The following is a 27,137-nucleotide window of genomic DNA, read 5'->3' as shown; positions in this document are numbered from 1 at the left end:
TTTAAGCCATCTTCATTTTCTTCGGGGGACCGAACGTCTACATCTCTCCCCAGCTATCTGCTTTCCTCCCCTCCCTTTTATTCCTCCTTGGCCACTGCCTCTGACCTGGTCCCCACACCTTCTCAGTCTACCCAGCCCTATTCATCTCTGCTCCTCCCTAAATACTCTTATCAACAGGAGATAAGTTCACCAAAATCAAAGGTAACTGCATCTTGAGTGTGGTTTATTGCATGTCTTTCAATGAGCTTACTTAATTAGATGTACGGATTTAGATGTGTGCCATCTTATGAGATCTAAAAAGTCATTCAATATTAGCTGCTAACTTTTAACATCATTAACCTGGACTCTGTCCAAAAATTTAAAAGATATATGTGCATAGCAACTAAGATTGAGGAGAAAAACAAACTAAAATTTATGTAAGAATAAAAAGTAATCATTAGATTTTTTTTTTTTTTTAAGTTGAGGGTCAGCAGATGAACCCTCCCATTCAAGGTGTAAGCCTCTGTCCCTTAGTGGGCTCATTGCCTCCCAAATTTCCCAACTAATCAGCATGCTCAGCAAAGCCTGAGGCCTGGATGATCTCTGGCACTGACTTGAGCCTTGTTCTTCCACAAAACTGAAATAAAGTAATGAGGATGTGGGAAGGAGGCTCCTTTTGTAGCAGTTAACGAAGCATCCATCTCTGAGTCTTGCTGGCTGGCTGGCAGCTCTGCTGGTATTTAAGTCCCTCTTAGGATACCACGATAAAAGACTTTTTAACAAAATTAATGAATGGCCTTGGAAAGAGATGACAACCACAGCATGAACTCAATACATCACAGAAAAGTTTTACTTCTGTGTTCAGAATGATCCTGAAACCTTTTCTTTTAGACAAAAGGACTTCAAATAATGACTCGGCCTCACACTCAATCTTCTCAACTTGAAATAAGAGCTTCTGCAGATAAGTGGGGAAAAAAAGAGAAAAAAGAAAAGAAAAAATGAAGACTCTGGTAGAGTCATGTTTTTGAACGAGGAAGTACCAACACCTAACAAGTGACATTTACACACTCTTCCAAGCCCCCATCACCAAATGTATCCACCAAAATAGTCCATCTATGTGAATTTTATCTTAGGTAGAAAAGGAGTCTTTGTGAAAATGTAATATATTTTAGAGACTAATTGCTCTTTGCCCTTTGAGATTTCTATCTTAGCTGGCAGGAAATAATTAGGATAATTTTTAAAATAATACTTAGATAGGGTCTCAGACTAAGAACTTGCCTTTTTTTTTTTTTTTTTCCTCTCTCTGTCTCTCCGTGATTTTCTTTTTAAGGCCAAAATATTTATTCCTTGTCTTTCCCTACTTGTTATTCAGCCTTTATGCTTAGTCAATAAGTGAGCAAGTAACTTGGCAATCAGAGTTCTCTCATTTAGAGAGATGGCACACTCACCACTGCAGTATTAAAGACAAAACTAGAATCTAAAGGTTTATTCTCCTGAAAAAAACAAGCTCATTTCATACATTCTTCCTGTTTCAGTTGTTTGCAGAATGATATGAGAGAATGGATGCATTCACAGCAACAATGCTTTTAAAGAACACTTTAATAACTACATCAAATAACTAATTCCAGTACAATGAAATTGTCTCTTCTGTTTTTATCTCATTTTTGAGAGCAAATGTTAATTTTGATCCCACTGAGTTTTTTGAAAAGCTTATAAATCTATTTTTGTAGTCATAGAAAGAATATAAGTTGACTGAAGTTATGCCTGTAAGTATAAATACAAATTGATTCAACTACAAATTTTAGGCTATTATTTATAGTTTAATCCACACCTGACACGGTAACAAATTGATGATGTGAATCCTTAAAGAAGGCTTCCTATTTCTCTCATCTGAATGTTAGAAATTATGTTCATTACAAAGAGGGAAAGTAACCTAGCACAAAAGCAAAGAGAAAATAAAATTTTAATAACGTTTTAATAGGCACGGTGTAGTACGAATGAAATCATTACATTTTTATCAACCACTTTTTTTGTGTCTTTTTGCCTTTTCTTGGTCTGATCCTGTGGCATATGGAGGTTCCCAGGCTAGGGTTCTAATCAGAGCTGTAGCAGCCGGCCTACACCAGAGCCACAGCAACGCAGGATCCACAGCAATGCAGGATCCAAGTCACATCTGCGACCTACACCACAGCTCACGGCAACACCAGATCCTTAAGCCACTGAGCAAGGCCAGGGATCGAACCCAAAACCTCATGGTTCCTAGTCGACAGGAACTCCTCAACCCCTATTTTACTTAACCCACTGTTTTACTTAACCCATGTAAATGTAATGCAATTTTATTCTTTTAAAGTATATTCTGAGATAATGTAAGTCTGTCATGTGAAATCCAAAATCTTCCATAAAAGTAAAAGTTACCACCACTTCATAGATTAACAGAAGACCTAAATGTACATATAAATTACTAGTTTGATATGTAAGTCAGAATCCAATATTTTCTCTAGTCTTTTCAGCATCTTTTTTTTTTAAATAAGGGTTTTTGTCAAAAATTATTGTAATCTTCAGCCTTTCTATAAGCCGAGCTTCTAATTCCATCTAAGAATATTCTGTAAAAGAGATTTATAACATGTGAACTCAAACTGCAGTGAAAGTGCTTTGTGGAAGGATAGAAAGACTCTTTCTTGGGTTTCTTCCAGTTATAATGGTCCCAAAAGGAAGTCTCCTCACCCTAAAGCCATCTCATCAGAAGGTGATTCCCTGAAGCACAGTTTCCAACATGAAATCAAGCCCTAATTCTTCTTAGAATATTCAAATGATCTTTCCAGCTGTTTATCCACATGATTCCAATGGCTACTTTTTTTCTTCTATAAGTCTTGATGTTTATAGAAGAACCCTTGTATTAGTCAAGATTGGGGCAGATACAGTGTCAGAAGACTCAAAATAATTTTAGCTTAAACAAAGTAGAATATGCATAAATGTAGGGAATTCAGGGCTCCACAGTCATCAGGGACCCCAGGAGACTCCATTTTCCTTTGGCACATCACCGTACTCAACAAGAAGCTTCCACTGCAAGGTCCAAAGTGGCTGCAACAACTCCGGCAGCCCCTTCCTCATTCCAGCCCACAGAAAGGAAAAAAGAGAGGAGGGAAACTTATGCCTTCTTCCTTAAAGGCCATTTTTCAGAAATTACACATATTCCCATCTGTCAGAACTTATCCCATGAGCGCACATCTAGACACAAGGAAGGTTGGAAAATAGTCTTTATTCAGAAAGGCCTGTGCCTACCCAACATCTGGGATCCCATTGCTGAGGATGTCAAAGAAGAGAATGGATACTGGAGAACATCAAGCATTCTCTGCCACAACCCTTAAAGAAAAAAATGCCTGATGCATTTCATTCCCAGAGACTGAAGATATGAGGTCAATCATTACCAATTACAAAATTTCTCCTAAATGAGAGTTGAGAAAACCACATGCTTTTATTTAAAGTCCTTTAGTCCTGTTAAAGTTCCTGTAAGCCAAGTCAAATACCAGATGGTACATTACTAGGTCTTGTCCACTAATGGAAAGAAAATAAAAAATATTCACACACAAGAAAGGTTAGCTTATTCACTGTCATATTAAAAATCTTACTTTGAAAGAATACCAAAATAGTCTTAGAGTTAGAACAATATTCTGTATTTAATTATTTCACCATTTCACCCAGAAAAGCTGTATTTCCTTTGTATGCATTTGCCTGTGACGAATGATTGACATTTTCTATGAAATTTGATGGGTATTAAGCAAAATTTCCCCGTATCATACCTTGCCTCTATTCAAATAAGCACAAAAAAGACAAGTCAGATCTGAGGGCATCTTGAACTCAATTGTTACGCTTTCTATTTAATAGAATACTTGTAAGCATTTTTAACCATTTAAGTTGCATTCGAACATCTCTATGCCAACTTCTCTCTGTAAATCTTTCTCTGCTCCGCCTGTGAGTCCCCTATTAAAGCAGAAACTGATGCCTGTGCTGTGAAAACTTTGAGCCTCCAAAGAGCTGTCTGCAGACTATTAACCCTTTCCGCTCTGCAGTTACTCAGGAGTTTGGCATGCTGCGTGTGCATGGGGAAAAAAAACAAAACAGGAAAACTCCTCCTGAAGACTGTACAAAGAAGACAAGAACTAACTAACTTCTTATGGCTTTTCCAGGCTGATTTAAAAAACAAGCTATTTGTGTTGGGTAAGCCTCCTCGTAGCCCAGTGATGTCCAGGAGATCCTGCAGCTCACCAGTCAGAGGGCTCAGCAGTTCCCACAGGGTAGGGTCATAACACCTGCCCACCCCCCTCAGTGGGCTGGCTCTTCCTTAGTTGTCATTGCTGTGCTTTACCAGTGAAGTCCAACTAGAAGTACCCTTAGGAGGAAATACATGGAGCTTCCTTGTAGCTCAGCAGGTGAAGGATTCGCTTTGTCACTGTAGCAGTTTTGGGTCGCTGCTGAGGTGTGGGTTTGAATTCTGACCTGGGAAATTCCACATGCCCCAGGTGTGGCAAATGAAAGAAAGGAAGGAGGGGAGGGAGGGAGGAAGGAAAGCAGGGAAGAAAAGAAGGAAGGAAAGAAAGGAAATGACCCACCAATGATGAGTTATGAAGTCAGATCAACATGAAAATCCTATCCAGAGTCTTTGGGCAATGTGCTTCCCTTTTATATGTGTGCATATTTTTCCCATATCCAAAAAGAACGTCCCAGTTCTCCTCTGTACAAATAAGGCTATGGTGTATATTGTCTTCCACATCCATCTTGTGCTTCTATGAAAATGTTCTCTGTAAATCACTGCTTTCCCGTGACTATTTTTAGCGCAAAGAATAAAGCTATGGCCGATCACATACTGAACCCACACCCTTCCAGTGATATCTGCTTCTGTGTTGTTCAGTTTATATGGATTTTTTTTAATCCATCATCCTTGTTGTAAAATACCTTGTTGCTCTTGTGCATTCACTCCATGACCTTTTCAAGCCAGTGCTACTTCTCTGGACTTAGGTACTCCCAGTCTCTTGGCAGCTTTGATTGAACTCAAAGGTCAGATTACTTTCCCTTTAACTACATAGTTCTACAGCATTGACAGCACTTGAAAATAAATGGATTCTAAACAGTACCATCAATTCTGAGGACAACAGCCAAGGAGTTTGTGAATTTTCATCTCTGCATAAGTCAGTCCTTTCCCATTTCTATACTTTCTTTTTTCTTAGAGTGTAGTTGATTTGCAGTACTGCATCAATTTCTGCTGTACAGCATTGTGACTCAGTCATATATATGTATATACCTTCTTTTTCTCATACTATGTCCCATCATGTTGTGTCCCAGGAGATTGGACATAGTTCCCTATGCTGAACCCATTTTTATTCTGTTGGCCCCTAGTTTAACTTTACATGCTCCATTGCATGACCACGGTTCTGTAGCTTTTAAGGGCTTTATGGTGAAGATTTCCTTTCCCACTTTTTAAAAATGTAGATATATCTATGAGTTTAGTTCATTTTTGAGCTTTTTGCTTTGTATAATAAGACCTGGTTTTGTTTCTGAGGCAGAGATTTGTGTTGCCATAGAGAATGTGGACTGTTGATTGGGGAGATTTTTAGACTTCATGTAAGGGTTTTCCAAAGCCAAAGAAAAAGCTTCTTCCAGAATTCATATGGATGATCCATCCATAAGTTTCCTGTGGCTCAGTGTGATGGTTTGCTCTGGGTCACCTTAAGTTTATTTCTTTGTCAGATTTTTACATTACGACCCTATATGTTCTATCACATGTGTTTGTGTGGAACATAAATATTCTACATTCTCTAGATTTAGGAAAAGTTGTATTTTAATTTATAAAATACTTTAAATATTTAAAATAATTGTGTAATGTAAGAGAGAAACATAAGTCTACGAATATAAGCATGGTCCTATTTTTAGGAGAACTTCATCTAATTATGGATGGCAAGTACTACACCTAACATTTTCTGGAAAAAAAAATAATAGCTTAAGAACTCCAGAATTGCTTACAGCTCTTTCAAAGATATTTCCACATCAGCATTTAAAATAATGGTCAATCTTTACCTAAGAGATACCTAATCCTCCAGATTCCTCAGCAGAAGCATGGAGAAGTAGACAAGTTTTAGAGAGACTGTACCTCACCGTCTGGGCTAGAAAAGTATATATTTAACTGCTACCAGAGATTCTAGGATATTTCAAACCAGCTTCCTTATGAACAATGGTTTGTGTTTGGTTCTGGCTTTGAAAGTTAGTGTGTGTTTGAAACCTGTCTCGGAGTTGCTGTCATGGCTCAGTGGTTAACAAACACAACTAGTATCCATGAGGACATGGGCTCAATCCCTGCCCTCGCTCAGTGGGTTAAGGATCCCGCGTTGCTATGGCTGTGGTGTAGGCTGGCAGCTACAGCTCTGATTTGACCCCTAGCCTGGGAACCTCCATATGCCCTTGGTGTGGCCCTAAAAAGACAAAAGACAAAAAAAAATTTTTAAATAAAAATAAAACCTGTCTCATTTGTATTTGCTTTTGACAACACTAAAAAGTAGCTACACTAAAAGAGACAGGAAAAAAAAAAAGACTGTTACATTGCCAAGGAAAAAGTTAAATATTTAGTATTCTATAAAAACAGCATAATGTTTCATTTGATTTTCTAATTTTTATTACTCTTAAGACTCATTAAGGAAATATAAATATGACATAATTCACTCTCAAAATTTCCAGCATAGTGACTGTAACCTGCTAACTGCAAAATCATCTTCTTAAATTCACAGCTCACATGGGCTTCTCTGAATGCGACTCATGTATCTTGTTCTATATTTATCACAAAACTGCTAAGAAGTTATATGAGTAATAGAAATGCCTGAGCAGATAGTGAAAATACAAATGAACACAGATCAAAAATACTGGTAGCTAAAGAGTGATCCTTTCTCAAGACTCTAAAACATGGGATAGGAAGAACATAGTCAGAAAAATAGATGAGTAGCCACTCCACATCCCTCTGTGTCTTTAAAATATCCTTTCAAAATGAAGCCAGGCTGAAGGAATTTAGTGAGAACTGTCCAAAGGCATAAACGTTTAACATATTGCTACCATTATTCACCAATAGGTGGCATCAAAGTGCAGATACTTTACAGGTCTTTGCTTCAAGGTTTGTGCCCAAAGTTAAAATGCCAGGAGGGGGAAAGGCAAAAGACAGCCTCAAAAGACAATTAGTCAGAGTATCCATACAGAACATATAGACTTGCCTGAAAGAAAGAAATTAATTTAAGCCTACACCATCTGTTCACCATAGTAATATTTTATGTAATAAAAGTGAGTCAAAATTATAATTCTGTCCCTCCTAACCTATTTGTGATATTAAGAAATTATCTTTGGGTTTTGGTTTACCGACCTGGAAAAAAATGAAGTTTAATTGTTGTTTAAAAATTGTTTTTACACAACTGAGACACTTGGGAACTAAACAGTGTCAGTTGTCACAGCTCTCTGACAACTGAATGGGTAAGGTTGATGACAGCACCTTTGTAAAACAGAGGAAATATAGCTATAGAAATCCATTCTTTATGGATTCCCTTAGGGGAACAAGTTCTAAATCACCATATTGTCCAACTCCTTGATTTTAGAGATAAGAAAGCTGAGGTGCATATCCAAGGTTATATAGTCACTGCCAACACCAGAAAGACACAAACATGCCCTCATAAATATCTATGCTGCTTATTCCTCTATTGACCAAATACTTTTCACATCAATTAATTCACCTACTAACAGGTCATCCTTCATCAAAACTGGATCCTAGTTACCCTCATTCACATGGAGATGATTCCCATCAAAGGGAACACCAGAAAAGTTCTAAAACTCTCTGTTGTTATAGATATGCAACTTCTCTGCTAATAAAAGTCGTGATAAATCCTGGCCTGAGTATGTTAGCAGTAGACAAAACTGGTAGTTCATAAAAAGGAGGGAGTGAATCCTTTTAAAGCATATGAAGGAAGTATTAAGGAAAATTGGTTTAAAAAAAAAAGGATGTTACTGGCTGACACACCCAGGAACACAAGTTCTTAGGACAGAGGCCAGTAGAATTAAGGGAGTCACATACTTCTGGTAATAGCCCAGTTTTCATATTTGTCAAGGGAGGATTCATCTAAATGATTTTCAAGATGAGTTGAATTAAAGGAATTAAACTGGTAGAATTGTAATGACAGTAACGAAAAAATGCTATATGGGTTTATAAGTAGATTGTTTTATATTGATGAACAATCTGATCTTTAAAGTAATATTCACATTTTAACATTAGGGAACAATGAAATCAGATCAACTAGTTTTACCAAACACTGGATACCACAATGTAAACATGAAACTTTCGCTTGACTCAAAAATATTAGAAATGTTTAAATATGTGGAAATAGGCATACCATTTTTAGAGCACAATGAAACATTTTACAAAACATTTTCTCAAGGAAAGAACAAATAATATTTTATTTATAACTTTGTTATATACCATAAATGGTGCTATGGTTGTTTCTGTTAGAGGACAGAAGCTACCTTGGTATGTGATTTGAAATATAGCACTTTAAATTTTTTTAAGTTACATTTTTAAATATGGTACTTTTGAGTAACTAATGTCAGCATTTTCAATGTAGTGTAGCTTGAATGCATAATCTTTGGCCTAAAATTTTACTCCTGAAAATGTGTTCTAAGGAATAGTTCAAAAGAAGAAAATAGCTCTTTGTATAAAGATGTTTATAGCATTGTTATTAATGACAGTGAAAAAGGCTAGATCAATCTTAACTTCAAAACCAAAAAAGAAAGAGAAATGATTAAGACAACCAAAAGAGATATATATACACATTTGAGAGAATATTATTCTTCAGTGATTTAAAATGAAAAAGACTAAAAAAGGGAGACTGGAAATTATTGCAAAATATTAATAGCAATTGATACATACAAATATTATTTATGCATATATTTATACATAAGATATATAGAAGAAATGTAATAGGATAGAGGCTTATGAATCACTTATATTTACTTCATATATTTAAACTGATTTTAACATGTTGAATTAAATGACTTAAAAATGGCTGGGAAAGTGGTTTACTCTTAATCCTTCTTAAAATAGTATGTTTTATAATTTTAATAATAGATACATTGTTAGTTACTTTATTTATAGGATAAGTATTATACTCTTAAGTAACTCTTTAATCTTATGTTTATGTATTCCATTCACACTCTTAGGTAAAATTTCTAAGAATACTGTTCATAAACATTTCCAATTACTATTAATTGAAAGCTTAAAGTTTTAGTAGAAATCACCTAGATTTATTTGCTAGATAGACAGCTTGGATGGGAAGGGAGTGAATAAAGAATGTAGGAAGGGAGCAGATTAGAGACTCATAGACTGAAAGGAACCCCAGAGGCCCGCTCCATTCTTGGACAATGGGGTTTCTATGGACAATTTGCAGGAGGAATTCCCTACTCACAGTAATCCATTCATACCTCCAGAATCCAGGAATTGGCCCTGAAGTCTAAAGACACAGATCTATTAACTAATGATGCAGTCATCATTAAGGAATTCCTCTTATAACTGCCATTCAATTTGCCATGCAAAGTTTAGTTTATCTCATTTATCTCATTTTACCAAGTAGGCATCAAGGAGAGATGACCTTTGAAGTGTATTATAAATGAACTGTAATGCTTTTTTCCTCCTTAAAAGGTAACATTTAGGGAGTCGATATAAACTACATTGAGTTTACATATTCAAGAAACGTGTTAACTTTATTCATTGCAATATATTTATATGGATATATGGGATGTGAAGGCTTGTCATTTCCAATATTATAAGTATCTATTACAGATACTGGTCTTGATGCTTAGTTTAAAAAGAAAGGAAACTCTTTTGAGAGTTCAGTGCACTGGGAATTTCTACCAATATTTCTCTTCTAAGGTAAAATGTTACATGTTACCTGGATATTGTTTGTTACATTCTATTTCAAATTCTCTGTTTTTCTCTTTTTAAAAAATGCATGTCTTTCCTCCGCATTGAGAACAGAGAGTGTTAATTCAAATGTAGCATGGGATGTCTGCCTCTTGACGTGCATCTGTACTGTATGTGAAAATGTTGTCTGTGAAGGAAAAGTATATTAGAATGAATGTGGATAATTTAATGTTAGATTAAATGTGGTTTATTTTTTGCTTGTTTGAGATAATGCTGAAGAATAAGGTTGTATGAAGGTGTCCAGACTTCCCAGTCTAGTAATTTGGTGTCTATGTTCTTGCCATGTTCCTGGCTTTTGAAAAATCAATGGGACTAAACCCTGACTCTTCCTTAAAGCTTGACAGACTAGATTGCAGATATGTTCAAAACAATTGAACCCTGGTTATTTCAATTTATTTTAAAGCACTCTTCAAAATACTTTAATTATTAATCCTGCAGAAACCCTTTATTTGGTTTTTCTTCCTTCCTCTTGGTTTTTTACAACAGGAAATATTAAATGTCAAGAAAAGTGCCATGCCATTATCCAAATTATCTTTTAATTAGTACCAGTTTAAGTACTGATTACATTGAAAATCATTTCATTTCAGCCACAGCGTCCTGTGTTTACTCATGAAAACATTCAAGGTGGGGGGGAACCGTAAGTATTCTTCTTATATTCTAAATTTGAGACTAAACTTGACCCACAACATGGACCACTGATGTACTCTAAGAGAGGACAGTACAACTTTGCAGGTGAAAGGGATCAGAGTAAAATGAGATGAGACCTCCCAGATTAAGAGAAATTGCAGTAGTCTGCAACAACAGAGAACAGAAGCTAGTTTTGGAAAAAAAAAAATCTATGATTTTGCAGAGAAGACTTTGGTATATGCATTAGAAAAACCTTCCAATGCTGCAGGGTTTCCTAAGACTTATGAATCTGTCTCCCTCTCTGTTCTACTCAGTATGTAGATTCTAGTAACTACAGCCTTAAAGACACACAGAAAATGTCCTAACATTGTTTTTACACATTGAAGAGCAAGAGAATGTCAAAGTAGACCTAAAGCGATAAATTAGTAACATAATTCCAAATAATTCCAAAGTTACATTCTTTTGGAGTTGGGAGTATTAAAACATGCACTGTCATTCAGTTACATGATGTTCACTACCCTGAAGACTCAGAAAATGTCTTTTCATACTTTCTTTCAAATTCCTTCTCTTTTCTTATACTAAGTCAAATCAACCTGAAGGTGTCATACATTTAAGATGCTTTTTTTCCCTGTGTCTTTTTCTGCTCCATTTAGAGGTTCTCCACTTCCTGTTGGCTACTGCCTATTCTGAGTCAGGAGCTAGACCCCTGGGAAGGAATATTTACAGGACTAAACCCCTGTTAGCTCACCTAAGCATATGCAATGCATCTCCTGCGCACTGTCCAAGCTCTGCGCCCCAGGAGCAGAGCTAACCAGCGGGGCCCGGCCTGTGGTCTGGTCGCCTGCTCACCATCAATTCCTCCTCATTCCTCATAGAACTAAAAGCATGCTCCTCAGAAACCATCTCTAACCTGAAACTGGCTCTCACCGAGTACAGCCAGAAAGATGTTTTTTTGTTGTTAAGGAAAAGACTGTGAAAAGAACAGTTAAAGGTATAAGTCACTAAAAATTTCATTTAACTGGGAAAAAAAATTAACTATATCTTGTAATTCTAAAGGTTTTCTTTGTTTTCTTATTTACGCAAGTGGTGATAGGATCACATCACAAAAAGTAAACCCCAAGGCTATTTAGGTTTATTGCATTATCTTGCAAGTAGCTTTTAATGAATTTATGAATGAAAGTATAAATGATGTTTCACTGTTTTATGTCATATGGAGTTTATGCTTCAGTTTATGCTCATGTGTGTTGATGAGCTCACAGGTGAGAGAGGGCACATTTTTAATGTCCTGCTTTGGACATTATAAACTTCTTAATTAAACTTCCACTTGGGAGTTCCCATCGTGGCTCAGTGGTTAACAAACCTGACTAGTATCCACAAGGACATAGGTTTTATCCCTGGCCTTGCTCAATGTGTTAAGGATCTGGTGTTGCTGTGAGCTGTGGTGTAGGTCGCAGATGAGATTGGGATCCTGAGTAGCTGTGGCTGTGGTGTAGGCCAGCAGCTACAGCTCCGATTGGACACCTAGCCTGGGAACCTCCACATGCCATAGGTGCAGCCCTAAAAAAGACAAAAGGCAAAAAAAAAAAAACTTCCATTTGACTACAATCCCACCCAGTAAGACGATGGGATGTCACTCAGTCTCTTTCGTTTATGAAATGGATTTTGAATGAAAATGGGATAATGTTCCTGAGATTCAGAAGCATGGTAAAATATGTTATAGAAGTTGCAAGTTATAAATAGTTTCAAGTTTGGCCAAGCATTTCCCATTTAAAAGACAAATTTCTTTCTGAGGCATCCTGACCCCACCACCATCATTCATCTCACCAACACATCTTTCAAAACAGCATTTTTTATTGTAATTCAACTGCATTTCCTGTCGTGCAACACTGATTTTTGAAAGCCAACAGAGGCAAGGGGATTTCCGGAAGGTTTGTTTATGTTTCCATGAAACTCCCTTTTTTTTTTTTTTTTTTCCTGTGGTCTAATTAAACCAGAATGGTAAGTAAATTTTGACAAGCACACTGGCTTTCATCATACAAAGTGAAGCAGGAGTTCATGCCAATTTTGGGTTTTTTAGCTCTTGGGACCTTGAGATTCTTCAAGCAGCTGGGGTTTATGGCCTTAAATAGGCCTGTCTCTGTAAGTTCACTGGATATGTGCCTGGGTGAAGGCTGAAGCCTGAAAAGCTCATAAAATCAGTGTTTTCCAAAGTGAGAGATGCAATATCCATTGAATTATGGCCCAGGAATGCCTATATCCCTCAAATGTGAAATTGGAAAAGGAATGATGGTGAAATTAGCTTTCCCTGGGGATAGACAAGGTACCATTCCTTCTCTGGAGCATCTTCAAATCAAACAGCAAAAGCACGTGATGCTCCAACCAGGGCTGGCCCCATGCAAACATCTAAATTAAGGAAAGTTGGTATTCAAGACCTCCCTAGCTGTCTGGCCACTGACATGAGATTCAGGCTGCCTTTCTTTGTACTTCCCCACAATCAGAATCCTTTTTCCACAGAAGACCTCAAAAGCCCAAGTGGCTAAAGGGTTTACTAGGAGAACAATATGCCAACAGGGGGAAGGAAGCTCAAATGTTGTCATTTCAGGCTTTGCTGTCAGGCCAGGGAAGATAGTGTTTTCTAGGAAAGGGTGTTAGGCACCACATCTTACCAGCTCTTTCCCCAATACACCCTCTCCCAGTCCAACTTTATCCAGGCACCCCCCCCCCAAGTCTGAACAAGTTCAGGGACAGGCAGGGAAGCCAGTGCAGCCGTGTCCCTGATTAATCACACAATGTTTGAGTTCAAGTGACAGAATAGCTTTCTTCGACCAAATTTTCTGACTGAATGAAGTAATCAGAAATAAATCACTCTTGTTCCTGAACAGATTCCAATATTATCAACCTTTTAGACTTAGCTTTAAAAAATCCAAAGTGCCCTGAAATGTGGTTCTTATTTTCCTACACTGGCAGAATTACATTAACTGCTATGAAGAGGAACAGAAACAAACTCACTAACTTAAAAAAAAAAAAAAACCCTGATAATACTGGTAATATTTTAGGAGTAATATGAAGTTTTCACATTAACTGTATATCAAATGCTTCCTAACTTGCTAGAACTTGTGTCCTTCTATATTAACATGCATTAAAATGCTTTCTGTTTTATTACAAAAATCCAGTGTCTGAATTTGTTACTGATCAAGGTCATCAAAATACATGCGCTCAGAGTTCCCATTGTGGTGCAGCGGAAATGAATCTGACTAGGAACCATGAGCTTGTGGGTTCGAACGATACCTGGCCTAGCTCAGTGGGTTAAGGATCCAGCGTTGCCCTGAGCTGTGGTGTAGGTCGCAGACTTGGCTCAGATTTGGCATTGCTGTGGCTGTGGTGTAGGCCAGCAGCTCTAGCTCCAATTAGACCCCTAGCCTGAGAACCTCCATAAGTCGTGGGTGTGGCCCTAAAGACAAAAGACAAAAAAAAAAAAAAAAATATATATATATATATATATATACATATATATATGCACACACACATGTGCACGCGCACGCGTTCAAATAATTCAGACAGAGAAGGGAAAGTGGTAGCATTCTATGACTAATTTTTTATATAAAATTATTTCGAGAGAGTTCTTACATTAAACACAATTTCTCCAGAACCCCTTTAAAGAGGAGCTATTTCCCTAACCTACTGTTTGAGATCACCACTTACACTGATTCAAACTATGAAACTAAATTACTTTAAAGAATTCCTCCTGGTAAAAAAAAAAAGAAATAACCTTCTCTTTTATAGTAATTCCCACACAGTGATTTAGAAAGTTGTATCTGAGACATTTTGTACATCTCAATTTAGAATCACTTAAAAATTCTACTTTCAAACGGCAATTATTTGCTCCTGATTATAAGTAGTGAAAACTGTAATTCCTTCTTGTTTTTATAGAGCTGAATAATGCACATATCACTTTTCTATTCTGTACTATTATTTAATGTCTGAAGGATATCTTTGTATGACTGGACAACTGAAATGCAGGTCCAATTTATAAATGTTAAAAATGTTTTAATCCAGCTGGTGGATATTAGAATCGTCCCTAAATTTTCCTCATTGTGAGTTTTGAAATGCTATTAGAATGGTCTAATTCCCATGAAAGTCTAAATGCTTCTACTTTTTACATGCTTACCAAAGAGTTATACTACCTACTTAATGTTAGTAAGAATAAAAATATTCTCAAATAAATATTGTACTCTCTTCTATAGTTCCACAAAGTGGTAAAGTTTTTAACACATCCATTTGTCCTGTTTAAGGTTTCAGGCTCTGTATAACTATACTCCTAGGAACGAAGATGAGCTGGAGCTCAGAGAAAGCGATGTCATTGACGTGATGGAAAAATGTGATGACGGATGGTTTGTGGGTATGTGTACATTTCCTTTCAGACACACGTGGCCATCTTATAATTTGCTTAATGTTTGCTCCCCTGCATGGTTTGATATGACAGTCAGGATTTCTTTGATTTCATAATGCCTTTAATTCTTTTATATATCCATATGCATTATGTAATCCCAAGGCGGTTGCATTTTTAATATAGTTTAGTATTTCCTGCTTCAGGTATAGGTGAATTTCTGCTGGTTTTATTGCCAATTGAAATAAGAGAAGAAAATATCTTTTTTTTTTTTTGTCTTTTTTGCTATTTCTTGGGCCGCTCCCGCGGCATATGGAGGTTCCCATGCTAGGGGTCGAATCGGAGCTGTAGCCTCCGGCCTACGCCAGAGCCACAGCAACGCGGGATCCGAGCCGCGTCTGCAACCGACACCACAGCTCACGGCAACGCCGGATCATTAGCCCATTGAGCAAGGGCAGGGACCGAACCCGCAATCTCATGGTTCCTAGTCAGATTCGTTAACCTCTGCGCCACGACGGGAACTCCTTTTTTTTTTTTTTTTTTTTTAATATCTTTAAATAAATAGCACCAACGTGGAAAGACTGAGATCTAAGAACAACAACAACAAAGATATTCCCTTGATGAGAAATACAAATAATCTGGTTCAGTGGAGAATGTTAGTCGTCAGCAGTGAGGATCTAATTTGCAAAAACAAGATGAAACGAACAATTCACCCATTACTAGGTCAGCTACAGGTGCCATAGAAATCCAGTGTTTCACCTCAGCTTTTAATTTGTGGTTGAAAAAGAGAGAAGTTCCATCCTTACCACTTAAAAAAAAATCCTAGTCTTACCATCCTAAAAGAAAACTAGAGGTTTTTCTGATAAAAATTCGGTAGGCAAGAGTATCATACACCAGATCGCAGAAGAGAGAGATGCAAAGGAAATAGATGCAAAGGAGGACGGATGAGACAAAAGATGAGGGAATGAGGACTTTTGATAGATAGGCCAACAGTGGGGATATATAAAAGAGTAAAGGCCACATTTGCAGCCACAAGCATCTGCCTCTGTTTGTACTAATTCCCCACTCAGAAGAATAAAAAGGCTTACCTACACTGGGAAAAAGAAAATCAGTCATCAAACCAAGACAGGAATTTCCAGAGTGTAAATGAGAAAGGAAAGTATAGAGACATTGTCCACTCTACGTGAGCTGGAAATCTTAAGGAACAACTTAGTGAACCAGCTCTTCCAAAAGTTTCAAAGGAATGACATTATTTGAAACCAAAGGCGATTATCATGATGGCCAATTTATGCATTTGGCTTGACTCCTCATATCAGAAAAATGCCCAATGATAGAACACCCAACCACTAAGAGTGATTTATCCTTTTTTCTTTAGTGACTTGGTAAATTGTTCAAATTTTCTATTTTAAGGATCCTGGAAGTACGATTTGTAAATGAATAATATGGCATTCAGCATGACCTTCTATGTGATAATAAAACTGGACAATGACAGTGTTCCCAATAGAGCCTTAACACCATACCTGTGCCAAGGAGCTGTGACAGACCACCTGCCCATTGAACCAAGCCTTACTGTTGTGCTTTTCCAGTCCATCCTATTCAGAAGATAGTCCTAGAAAATGTCACTTGCCAGATGCATTTCCTATTCTGCTCCTCACTCCTGTCCAGCATCCTTGGTGACAGACCCTCAGCATGCCCAAGTATCCCTAGACTTAAACCCACCTCCTCAACAAGATTGTCTTTCCCCTCAGATTGAGAGGCAGAGCTCAAGAGGCAATAACGGCATCAGGCAGTACAGATAAAACTGCTTACTTTCTCTTCCTATCTCTTAAAATGATTGTTTTCTCTCTTCTTTTCCAAACCCTGTAGGTTTACTCTCTTAGTGAGTTTCAAGCCCACCTATATGAACTGATATTTCACCGTTGTTACCCTCCTTTCATTTATCACTTCTATTTTCAGGAACCTCAAGAAGAACCAAATTCTTTGGTACTTTTCCCGGAAACTATGTCAAGAGGCTGTGAATCACTCTCCCACATTATTTATGCCGCATCTCAGCCCCATCTCTGCAGAACTTTGCCTGAAAGATCCCTGCAGGCCTCCTACTGTTATGCCTTCCAGTTTCCAACAGAAATCACCCACTGTCACCATCTCCACCTGCCACCAAACCACCAGCAACGGACCTGCCGCCGCCAAGCCTTGGGGAGATTGGCGGATCTGCTTCCACGTGAAAGCACTTATTCCTGCTTTCTGCTTTAAACTTCGATAAGTCGATATGTGGCATCAGAAAGAAAATCATTATACTTATTGAGGGTTGAGTATTTGAGGCAAAAAAAAAAATTACTGTCTCAAAGAGGCTCCCTGGTCCACTTTGGAAGATGTTCTCCCCCAGGCAACCAAGTTTATTACTACTTGCTGTGGTTTGCATTTTCACCTTCTTAGCTTGGCAGTATATTTTCCTTTCACAAGTCTGCCTAGTGTCCTGGTTTACACGATATGACAACTGTACTTCAGCTATTGTTTGCCTGCACTTATATGTTGTAATATGCACAGTGATTACAAAATCTAAAGCAAGAGTAGGAAAGTTAATTCGAATGAGTGTGATTTTGTTGAATTGAACGTGAGTTTCAAATAGGAGTCTTTTCCTACAGTTTTTTTGTACTTTTTAGAAGTGCAAACAATAAATGAATAAGAGCCTTTGGTAATAATCATGAGAATATAAGAGGTTTAGCTAGACTACAAAAAAACTATTGTGTTGTAAAGTTGCATTGCTATTTTCTATTAAAGTGTAATAATCAGCATCATGAACAATGAGCTCTTAGTGTTTTATTTATCTGATAAAATTTAAATAAAAGCAGTGTTAGTGAGAGGTGCAAAGAATTATTCTAATATAGACACTTGAAAGTATCTGTAAGCAATATTCATAGGTAAGATTTCACTGTGTGTACACATACACATTTGAGATTGTATGAGAACAGACAATCCATATGATATGCTGTACATTTTACTGAAATGTAAAAGAATCTCACACGTTATTTTATAGAAATAGAGTACTTCAAAAGCATCACAAGTATTAAGGCTGGTTTTAGCAAGGGTTGTGATCCATACAATTATTTTTACTATGATAATTATTTTTCTTCAATGGAACTCAGAATCCTGGCACATTTGAGGACAGGAATATGTTGAGCCTGATTTTCTGGTATGTGTAAAATATTTCCTCGGAAAACACTAGGCACTTTCTAGAGGCAATGTTAAATCCTTCAGGTTATATTTTCTTCCCTGAAGTAGAAACCTACAAGATGATATTGGGACCTGAAAGATTTAATGTGGTTAACAGTGCCTGAATTACACATATCCTGAGAACTAGCTTTGTATTTCTTATGACTTTGCATAAGAACTATTCATATTTGGATCTTGAGCACCTTATAGATAAAAACTTTTTACAGCATTTCTTCTGTGGACAGTGATTGATCTTTTCACAATGTATGTAGACTCTAGAATTTTGTATATATGTTTGCTTTTTTTTTTTTTTTTTTTTGTACAGACTATTGGGTTGTTGAGATCACAGGGGAATTTCCTAATTTGGTCTTTATCCTTCACTTAAACTAAGCTAAAACACTTTCCACAGATTATCCTCCACATCTCCCACAGATCATCATTACGCCTTGATAGTGCGATTCTGTAAGATAGCACTTATGCAAAAGTTTATGAACATAAAATATCTTAGCAACCAAACTGAAATGTATGTAAATACTGATTACAGAGGAATTTCATTAGGAAGAAGGTAAAGAAACATCTTTGAGTAGCCTACCTTGATTATTGTCAAGTTCACAGCCAGCTTTATATTTTAAAGGCTTTGGGTTTGAAATTAGGTCAACTGCATGCAGCTTTGCTGATAAATGAATAATTACTTTTGATGCCATTTATGAGAAAAGACTTCAATATCTGTTGCCTGTAATATTTAAGAAAAATGACTGTTTCTACTCTCTGTATCTGATTTTAAAAGGAAAAATATTCATACCTAGCTTTTAGGTAATTGACTTTGAATTCTTACAAGCAAAGGTCATTGTGTTTTTCTTGAATAGACATCTAATAAATTTTGCTTGGAAGTATACTTCAGTTTTTCTTCTTAACATTTATCTTTATGTGAATTGTATATTTTATCCCAATCTGTTAGATGAACTCAGAGAAAATGCATTTGCTCTGTGTTATCTTGACACACAAATGGAGAAAAGATGCGTTTGCATCAGCTCAGAGAAGAAATTTTTTTAAACCCACCGCCAAACCTCATTTGCTAAATATTCTTTAGCTAAAAACTGTTCTTCAGCTGAAACAACACATTTTAAAATATTTTTTCCTCAAAAACAGCTATTTTTCTAAAAAGTTAATTATAAGACATCTTAAGTACTTTCCCAATTCAACTATCTTCAGTTTTAAAATCCTTGCCCTAAAAGCTTTATCACCATTGGTATGGCCAACTCTATTAATATCCACAAGCTCTCAATGAGAGCCGAGGTTGGTGCTAAACACTTTTGATCAAACAGTGCACTCTAAGTTAAACAGCCATTATTCATCCATCCATCTCCTTCCCTCTCCGTCATTCTTGCAAATTCTGCCATCGTGAACAGCCAGTCATTCACAATAGGATCTTGCTGTTCACAAGATGACAAAAAAGAGGAATATGCCCTGCCTAGTGCAACAGTGTTCCTGAGGAAAGCTAATTTGGTTTCTAAAAGTACACAGTAACCAGTGAGGATTTAACTTCAATTACTTGATGTTTTAACTGAGTATAAGCCTGCCCATGAGCTGTGATTCATTAAGGTCCAGAGCCCATTGCCTGTGAGTCAGATGGGCAGCTGGTGGTGCTTTGGGAAGTGCTTGGTGTTGCTGAGCCACTTGGAAACAGGCAAGGCCAGTGTGCTCTAAGAACGCGGTGTGCTTAACAGACATCTTTTCAATGTACAAAGCCCCAGGATGCACTCACTAGCCATTCTCTGCTGCATGACATACTAAGTGACTGAGAGCCTTAGCTCACTGCTAAATTCAGCCCCTCCAGTAGCTCAGGAAAGTTCCATCTGAGCTCATGCACATACATATATCTTGACCCAAAAAACTTTCAGTACAAGACAGAAATCTGTCTAGCGAATCCTCACCTGTTCCTTTGGGGTTTCTTGTTTCATCCTTTTCCCTAAAATACGATGGGTGACTCAGTTGTCCTGGTGTCTTCCAAAAATAAGTGCCATTTCAAACAAAACTCTTGTTACCATCAACAAAAACAGCAGATGAGTGTCAAATCCTGCACTGATCATACAGAAAGCTTGAGAATGACTTTGTAAAGCATTTTTTCTTTTTCAATTATGCAAGCAATAGATGCGTATTGTAGGGAAAATTAGAAAATAGAAATGAGCAAAAAGGAGAAACAAGGAATTACTGAGTTCCATTTAGGGTAAAGATTACTATTTGGAACATAATCCTCCAGAGTGTTTTCCTGCACAGGCTTGTTAGAGTGGGGGTGGGGGGGTGGAATCATACTGAACATACTGTTTTACAACCTACCCTCAACATTGAACAGGACTCTGAACTAGAGTGAATAAATCATGTTTCAAGTCAATTCGACATTAGCAAGGTTTATAAAAAAAGTGAGAAAAAATCAAAGTCAATCCCTAGGATTCATGAAAATGCAATTAATTCAAAGACAAGTGGCAAGAGCTACAGAATTACCTCTAGGCCAGAAAATCTGTTGCAATCTGAGGAACTGGTAGAGGAAGGAAAGAAAAGATAACCAAAGAAAAGAAAAGAATATTTATTACTTCTCTACCATAAGCCATCACATGCATGAGGCATTTTTATAGCTAAGGAGTGGCTAAAGGAAGAGAGATATTAAGATGAGAAATGCATGAAGTACAGGGAAGTTAGATACAACATCCAAACCATCCTGGGAGACAGCTAAGTGCACAAGTTTTGAATCAAAACAGAGAACATACAATAATTTACTTTGAAAGCAGATATAGTCCAGAAAAAAATTGATCTAAGATATATTTATAGGGTACTAGCACAGTGCTTCTAAATCCAGGGTGATTCTGTCCTTCTCCTAGGGGACCTTAGGTAATGTTTGGAGACATTTTTGACTGTCACAACTGAGGGTGTTATTGGCAGCTAGTACGTATAGGTCAGGGATGCTGTTAAACTCCCCATACTACACAGAGCAGTCTTCACACAGTTAAGAGTTATCCAGCCCAAAATGTCTGTAGTGCTGAGGTTCAGAACCCCTGCCTTAGGGGAACTTATACTATTTAGGAGAATCATACCGTCAATCTTTTTTTTTTTTTTTCCTTTTTAGGGCCACACCCATAGCACATGTAAGTTTCCAGGCTAGGGGTGGAATTGGAGCTGCAGCTGCTGGCCCACACCACCACCACAGCAACGTAGCATCTGAAGTGCATCTGAGACCTAATACCAGAGCTCAGACAAATAATAATAATAACAAGGCAGAAAATGAAAGCTAATAATATCAGAACTTATTATCTAGATCCTCATGAAATATTAATGTTTTTCCAGAGGGTGCAAGTATGGATAAGACCAGGATAAGGTATAAGCTCAAGAATTTATAGATAATACTCTGATAAAATTCCCTTGGACAAAATGGCAAGGAATCAGTATGCCTTTTCTAATGATTCACTCACCATTCTTTAACCATATCAAGTAAAATTGATCTCAAAGTTAAATTAGCATAAACATTGATTTTATTGGGTCTCTAATGCAATGCCAACCCATAGTGCTTTTTTACTCTCATTGCTCATATACACACCTTTATTTGAGGCAGTGCCCCTGGGGTTTTCTGCAGATGAGCTTTGATACATGGAATAGGATATCAAAACAACACATTCAAGGCATTCTGGCTTGAAGATTTCTGACTGAATGCTGCCAACATCTCAACTACACACTTCCGGGAACTGAGACCCAGAGCTTTGGCACAGCAAGACACGACTCTTTTTGATCATTCTGCTGAGTTCATTTTGGTCACTCAATATGGATAGAGGACGTTTAATTCAAAACAAAACATGTACACAGACATCAGGCTATTCATAGCCTGTGTATGTCACCACAGACCACACCGGGGACATGAGATTTGCTTATTTTTTAAAAACTTTATTGAGAGTCCCATTGTGACTCAGTAGGTCAAGAACCTAACTAGTACGAGATTCTTACCAGGATGTAGGTTCAACCTCTGGCCTCACTCAGTGGGTTAAGGATCCGACATTGCAGCAAGTACAGTGTAGGTCTCAGAGGACATGAGGCTTGGATCCCAAATTGCTGTGGCTAGGGTGTGGGCCTGATTTGACCCCTCACCTGGGAACTTCCACATGCCAAGCATGCAACCCTAAAAAGACCAAAAAAAAAAATTTTATGAAAATAAAAAATTTACTGAATCATAGTGACATAAAATATCATGTTCATTTCAGGTGTACAACCTAGTGATCTAATGGCCAGATACTTTATGAAAAGACTACCACATGACAAGTCTAGTAACCATCTGTCACCATACAAAATTATTACAGTATTAGTGACTAAATTCCTCCTGCTGCATAGCACATCCCTATGACTCATTTATAGTCACATGAAAGTCTGTATCTCTTAATCCTCTTTACCTATTTCACCCAATCTCCCCTTCTCTTCCCCAGCACCCACTCATTTGTTCTTTGTCTCTATAAGTCTCTGTTTTTCATATGTTCGATTGTTTTGTTTTTTAGATTTCACATGTGAGATCATGTTGTAATCGTTACCTGACTGATGTCACTTAGCAAAATACCCTCTAGATCTATCTACCGCTGTCACAAGCGGCACAATTTCATTCATGTTATGGATGAGGAATAGTCACTCTATATATACACTATATCTTCCTTATCAATTTGTCTATTGATGAATACCTAGGTTGATTCCATGTCTTGGCTATTGCAAATAATGCTGCAATGAATATGAGGGTGTAGCTATCTTTTCAAATTAGTTTTGTTTTCTTCAGGTAAATACCCAGAAGTAGAATACGGATCATATGGTAGTTCTATTTTTAAGTTTTTGAGGAACTCCCATACTTTTTCCATAAGAGCTACACCAATTTATATCCCCACCAACAGGCATAAAGCTTCCCCTTTTCTCCACACCCTGACCAACACTCATTATTTGTCTTTTTGATGATAGCCATTTTGACAGTGTGAGGTGATATCTCATTGAGGTTTTGATTTGCGTTTCCCTGATGATGAGTGATGCTGAGCATCCTTTCATGTGTCTGTTGGCCATTTGTAGCCTTACATTTTAGTAAGACTACCCCCTTCAAAGGCTGCCCCTGTACAAACTAACCAGCTGTTCAATAACTTAACAGAGTTGCTGATAGCATAGGCTTCCCTCTAGAATTACTGGCATTCCCCCCCGCCCTCCGCCACTAACTCCTCAGCTAAGAAAGATAGTTATTGGCAGACAGAAATGAGTTGGAACTAGCAAGCTGAACTTTGACCTACTCCTGAGGAAAAACACTGGTACTATTTGTTCAAAGTATTTATAATAAGGCCCCTAACATACCATCTTCCTTCCTTCTCCCTCACTCTCTTTCTCTCCTCTCTTCTAATGGGGGAATCTCAAAAGGCATATGAAGTCTGGGCTACTGCTATCTAGACTTTCCACCCACCTAACATCCCTCAACACATAAAGTTATGCCTTTGGTCAGCTGTCAGATGATATGACAACAAGCTTAGCAGACATCTGCCCATGGATTAATGGGGTTGGTATTTCTTTCACTATCAAAGATAGATTGCAAGACAGCTGTATTGAAAGCCACAGCACGTCTCAACACTGATGATGCATAGATGAGATGACCTATTTTCTAAACGGGGTCGTGAATAATCTTCCTACTGCAAGAGCTATTTTTCCCTGCCAGAAAAAAAAAATTAAAGAAACAACAAAGGCTATGGTGTAAACGTCAAATCCAAATGTAGCTAAGCCTCCTTTCTGATTGTGTGTGGGTGCTTCTAGTGACATATTATTTGAAGATTGTTCTAGAATTCAGAATTTAGCAAGAGAAAAAGCCTAAGAGAGTGGACGCCTTGCTTTGCCAACACAAAGCCTGTAAAGCTGTCTGAAAAGCAAAGTGTTCAAATTCAGACTCACTTAGGTTTCTAAGGAAGTAGCCCTGAACTGGTGACAACTTCAGTTAGCTTGTAAATGGATACAATTTTTTACAAATCACATAATGTTTATTAGAGGAGTAAATGAGACAAAAATATACAAGTAGAGTCAGCACTAAATAAAGGCTGGTTCCCTGATCTTCTTTTCCCTTTGAAGTTACCTTTTTGGCTGATTCTAATAAGCATCAAATGTTTGGATTTATGGATAAAGATGCTCCTGGAGGCTGCACTACCAAGGTTTAGAGTCTAGATGTCTGAAGAGGACAGTCAGAATACAGCACTAAAAATATTTTAAATTAATAAGATTTTTGGCAAATATCCTATTGTATAAAACACATATAATTTTTCATATAAACTAATTGTTCTTAAGAAGGAACTGACATAAAAACAAAGTTAGAAGCTAGAAATAGAAAAAGAACAGAGCAGGAAATTTGGATAAAATGCTACCATCCATGAGCTATTTTGATGGTGCCAACACAGGTCTATTCAGTCTTCAGAAACCCTATGAGGACTGAGGGTGATGGATTAGGTTGTCCCTATGAAATCACAATTTTATAAGTCAAAAATGGTCAAACAGCAGTTATTTCTTAGGGTCCTGCCTATTATATGAATGCATATGCACTGAAATAAGACTAGACGTCCAGAGCGGCTTTACGGAGCCCTGAATTCTGTCCTCATGCGATCTGTGACATTGTAAGTTAGCAGAATGGCCAAGATGTTAATATCCTCATTGGTAAAATGAAGAAAAACAACTGAATGGTCAAGGTCCTTCCACTTCTAAACTGCCCATGAAGTCTTCATGGGAAATGTTTCCCCAAAATACCAGCAGACTGCGTGGCAACTGGAAATGGATCTCAAAGAAATGTAAACACAGAAACATTGGTTCTGAGGCTAAAAATCCTGCCTTGGGATTGATACAGGAATTAATGACTAGAGCCCAGACTGTGAGCTCAGTCTCCTGTGTGGGCAGGTTCAGTAAGAATACAGCACAAAACAAAGGGCATGAAGAGACGGGTTTTGTTTTGTTTGGTTTGGTTTGGTTTTTTAAGATAAAGACAAAATAAACATGGAACTACTAAGCATGTAAATGATTATACAACCCCAGATATCAAATATAAAATGTTAGAATTTTTATCTAGCAAATTGGCAGCCATGTAAAAGTTCATTTCCATATCATGTTCTTGGGAGTATAAATTGATAAAATTTGTGGACGACAATTTGACAGTTCGTAACAAAAACTTTAAAGAGCTCCATACCTGTTGCCAGTCATGTCATTTCTATATATTTATTCTATGTATATTTCTAATAATCTTTATATATTATTTCTATAGATTCTCTAGACTTATTCTACGTATATATTTATTCATCACAAATGTTCAACTTTTAGCCACAAGTACGTATTGTCATGATATTTCTGACATTAAGTAATTATGAAAAACTTAAAATATCTAACAATAAAGGAATTGTTAAATAAGTTGTGGCACTTTTTAACTAGGGAATACCATGTAATCACTTAAAAAAGCCTCATGGAACAATATTGAATGACGTGTAAACATGTTCACAATACACTATTAAGTAAAAAAAAGTTACAAAACAATGTGATCCCATTATTGTAAGAGGATGTATACTTTTACATATGTACCTAGAAAATAGAGGGATGTGTGTGTGTGTGTGTGTGTGTACACAAAAACAAATATATTAGGTTATCCCTATGAAAACACAATTTGTAAGTCAAAAATGGTCAAACAGCAGTTATTTCATAGGGTTCCACCTATTATATGAACGCATATACACTGGAATAAGACTAGAAAAATATTCACAAAAATGTTGACTATAGCCATATCTTCAGTGATTATATTTTTATTTTTCAAACTTTTTATAATTCAAGTATATTTCTTTTGATATAAGAAAAAAGTTTTAATGAGATCAAATATTTAATTTACATACAAGTTTAAAAAGCCCAACATAATGTAATTTCTTAACTACTCTGGCTTTCAAACTACTATGATTGATAGATATGTATATGCATATAATTCATGTTTATATATTTATAATATAGTATATATTTATGTATTATGTAAATATATATATGTTAAATTAACCAAATGTCTAATCCTATTTCATGTAATATATTCCAAAGATTTAAGCACTCCTATTAGGAAAGAAGCACTTATCAGGAAAAACACTTAGTCCTTCAAAATAGCCTCCCCTCCTATGCTTCCTTCCTAAATAGTTCCCAGATAAATGAGAAGAAGGGAAGTTTAACATCCTCATGTTGATGGGACAGACCTGAGCTCTTGAGCAGGATGTCCTCTATCTCTTCTGAACTTCAGGGCTGTGTCTTTACCCCCTGAGTATCTCCTGGCCTTCAGGCTGAAATCTGAGGATGGTATAGCTGGCAATCTTATCTCCCTTGGTTTGTTCAGGATGACCACTTTCTGGCTGACTTAGCCTCATGTTAGCTTCTGCAGGCTACAGACTCCTGAACATCTGTCATGCTCTTCCTCCAGCCTCCTGACCTGGCACACACCCAGCCTCTGCTGTGGGGTCACCTCACCTTGCCATTGTGTGTATCACTGTAGACTCTTTGCTTCTCAATTCTGCATCCCCATCAGACAGAGAAGGAAGGTCACTTGGAAAAGCAAAACCCCAGAGCCCCTTTCCTGCCTGACCTTACTGCTTTGCCAGCTTACCTTGATGTGCCTTAGGTCCAGATCACCCTTGAAGTTAATTCACCTTAAAGCATACACCTCCAGAGGGGAAATAAAGAGACACCCCACTCTCGAATGTAAACTGGTACAACCACTATGGAAAACTGTATAGAGGTACCTCAGAAAACTAAATATAGAACTACCATATGACCCAGCAGTCCCACTCTAGGGCATATATCCAGACAAAACTTTCCTTGAAAAAGACACATGCACCTGGATATTCATTGTAGTACTATTCACAATAGCCAAGACATGGAAACAACATA

The 27,137-nt window shown here is 37.2% G+C and overlaps 1 protein-coding gene across 19 annotated transcripts in view; it reads left to right on the top strand.

Annotated features, from left to right (window-relative positions):
- The window catches only part of SORBS2 (sorbin and SH3 domain containing 2), a 208,128-nt gene extending 189,030 nt beyond the window's left edge, over positions 1-19,098 (top strand). For all 19 annotated transcript variants that reach the window (XM_047772394.1, XM_047772400.1, XM_047772396.1 and 16 more), the window contains 3 exons: positions 10,564-10,613; positions 14,896-15,002; positions 16,947-19,098. In XM_047772394.1, coding sequence (XP_047628350.1) covers positions 10,564-10,613; positions 14,896-15,002; positions 16,947-17,008 — 219 coding nt within the window. In that variant the 3' untranslated portion in view covers positions 17,009-19,098. The remainder of the gene's footprint in view (positions 1-10,563; positions 10,614-14,895; positions 15,003-16,946) is intronic.
- The last annotated feature ends 8,039 nt before the right edge of the window (positions 19,099-27,137 follow it).

This window comes from Phacochoerus africanus, chromosome 3 (assembly GCF_016906955.1).
Source record: "Phacochoerus africanus isolate WHEZ1 chromosome 3, ROS_Pafr_v1, whole genome shotgun sequence".
Classification (NCBI taxonomy): Eukaryota; Metazoa; Chordata; class Mammalia; order Artiodactyla; family Suidae; genus Phacochoerus; species Phacochoerus africanus.
This window is presented reverse-complemented; position numbering and strand designations above follow the sequence as displayed.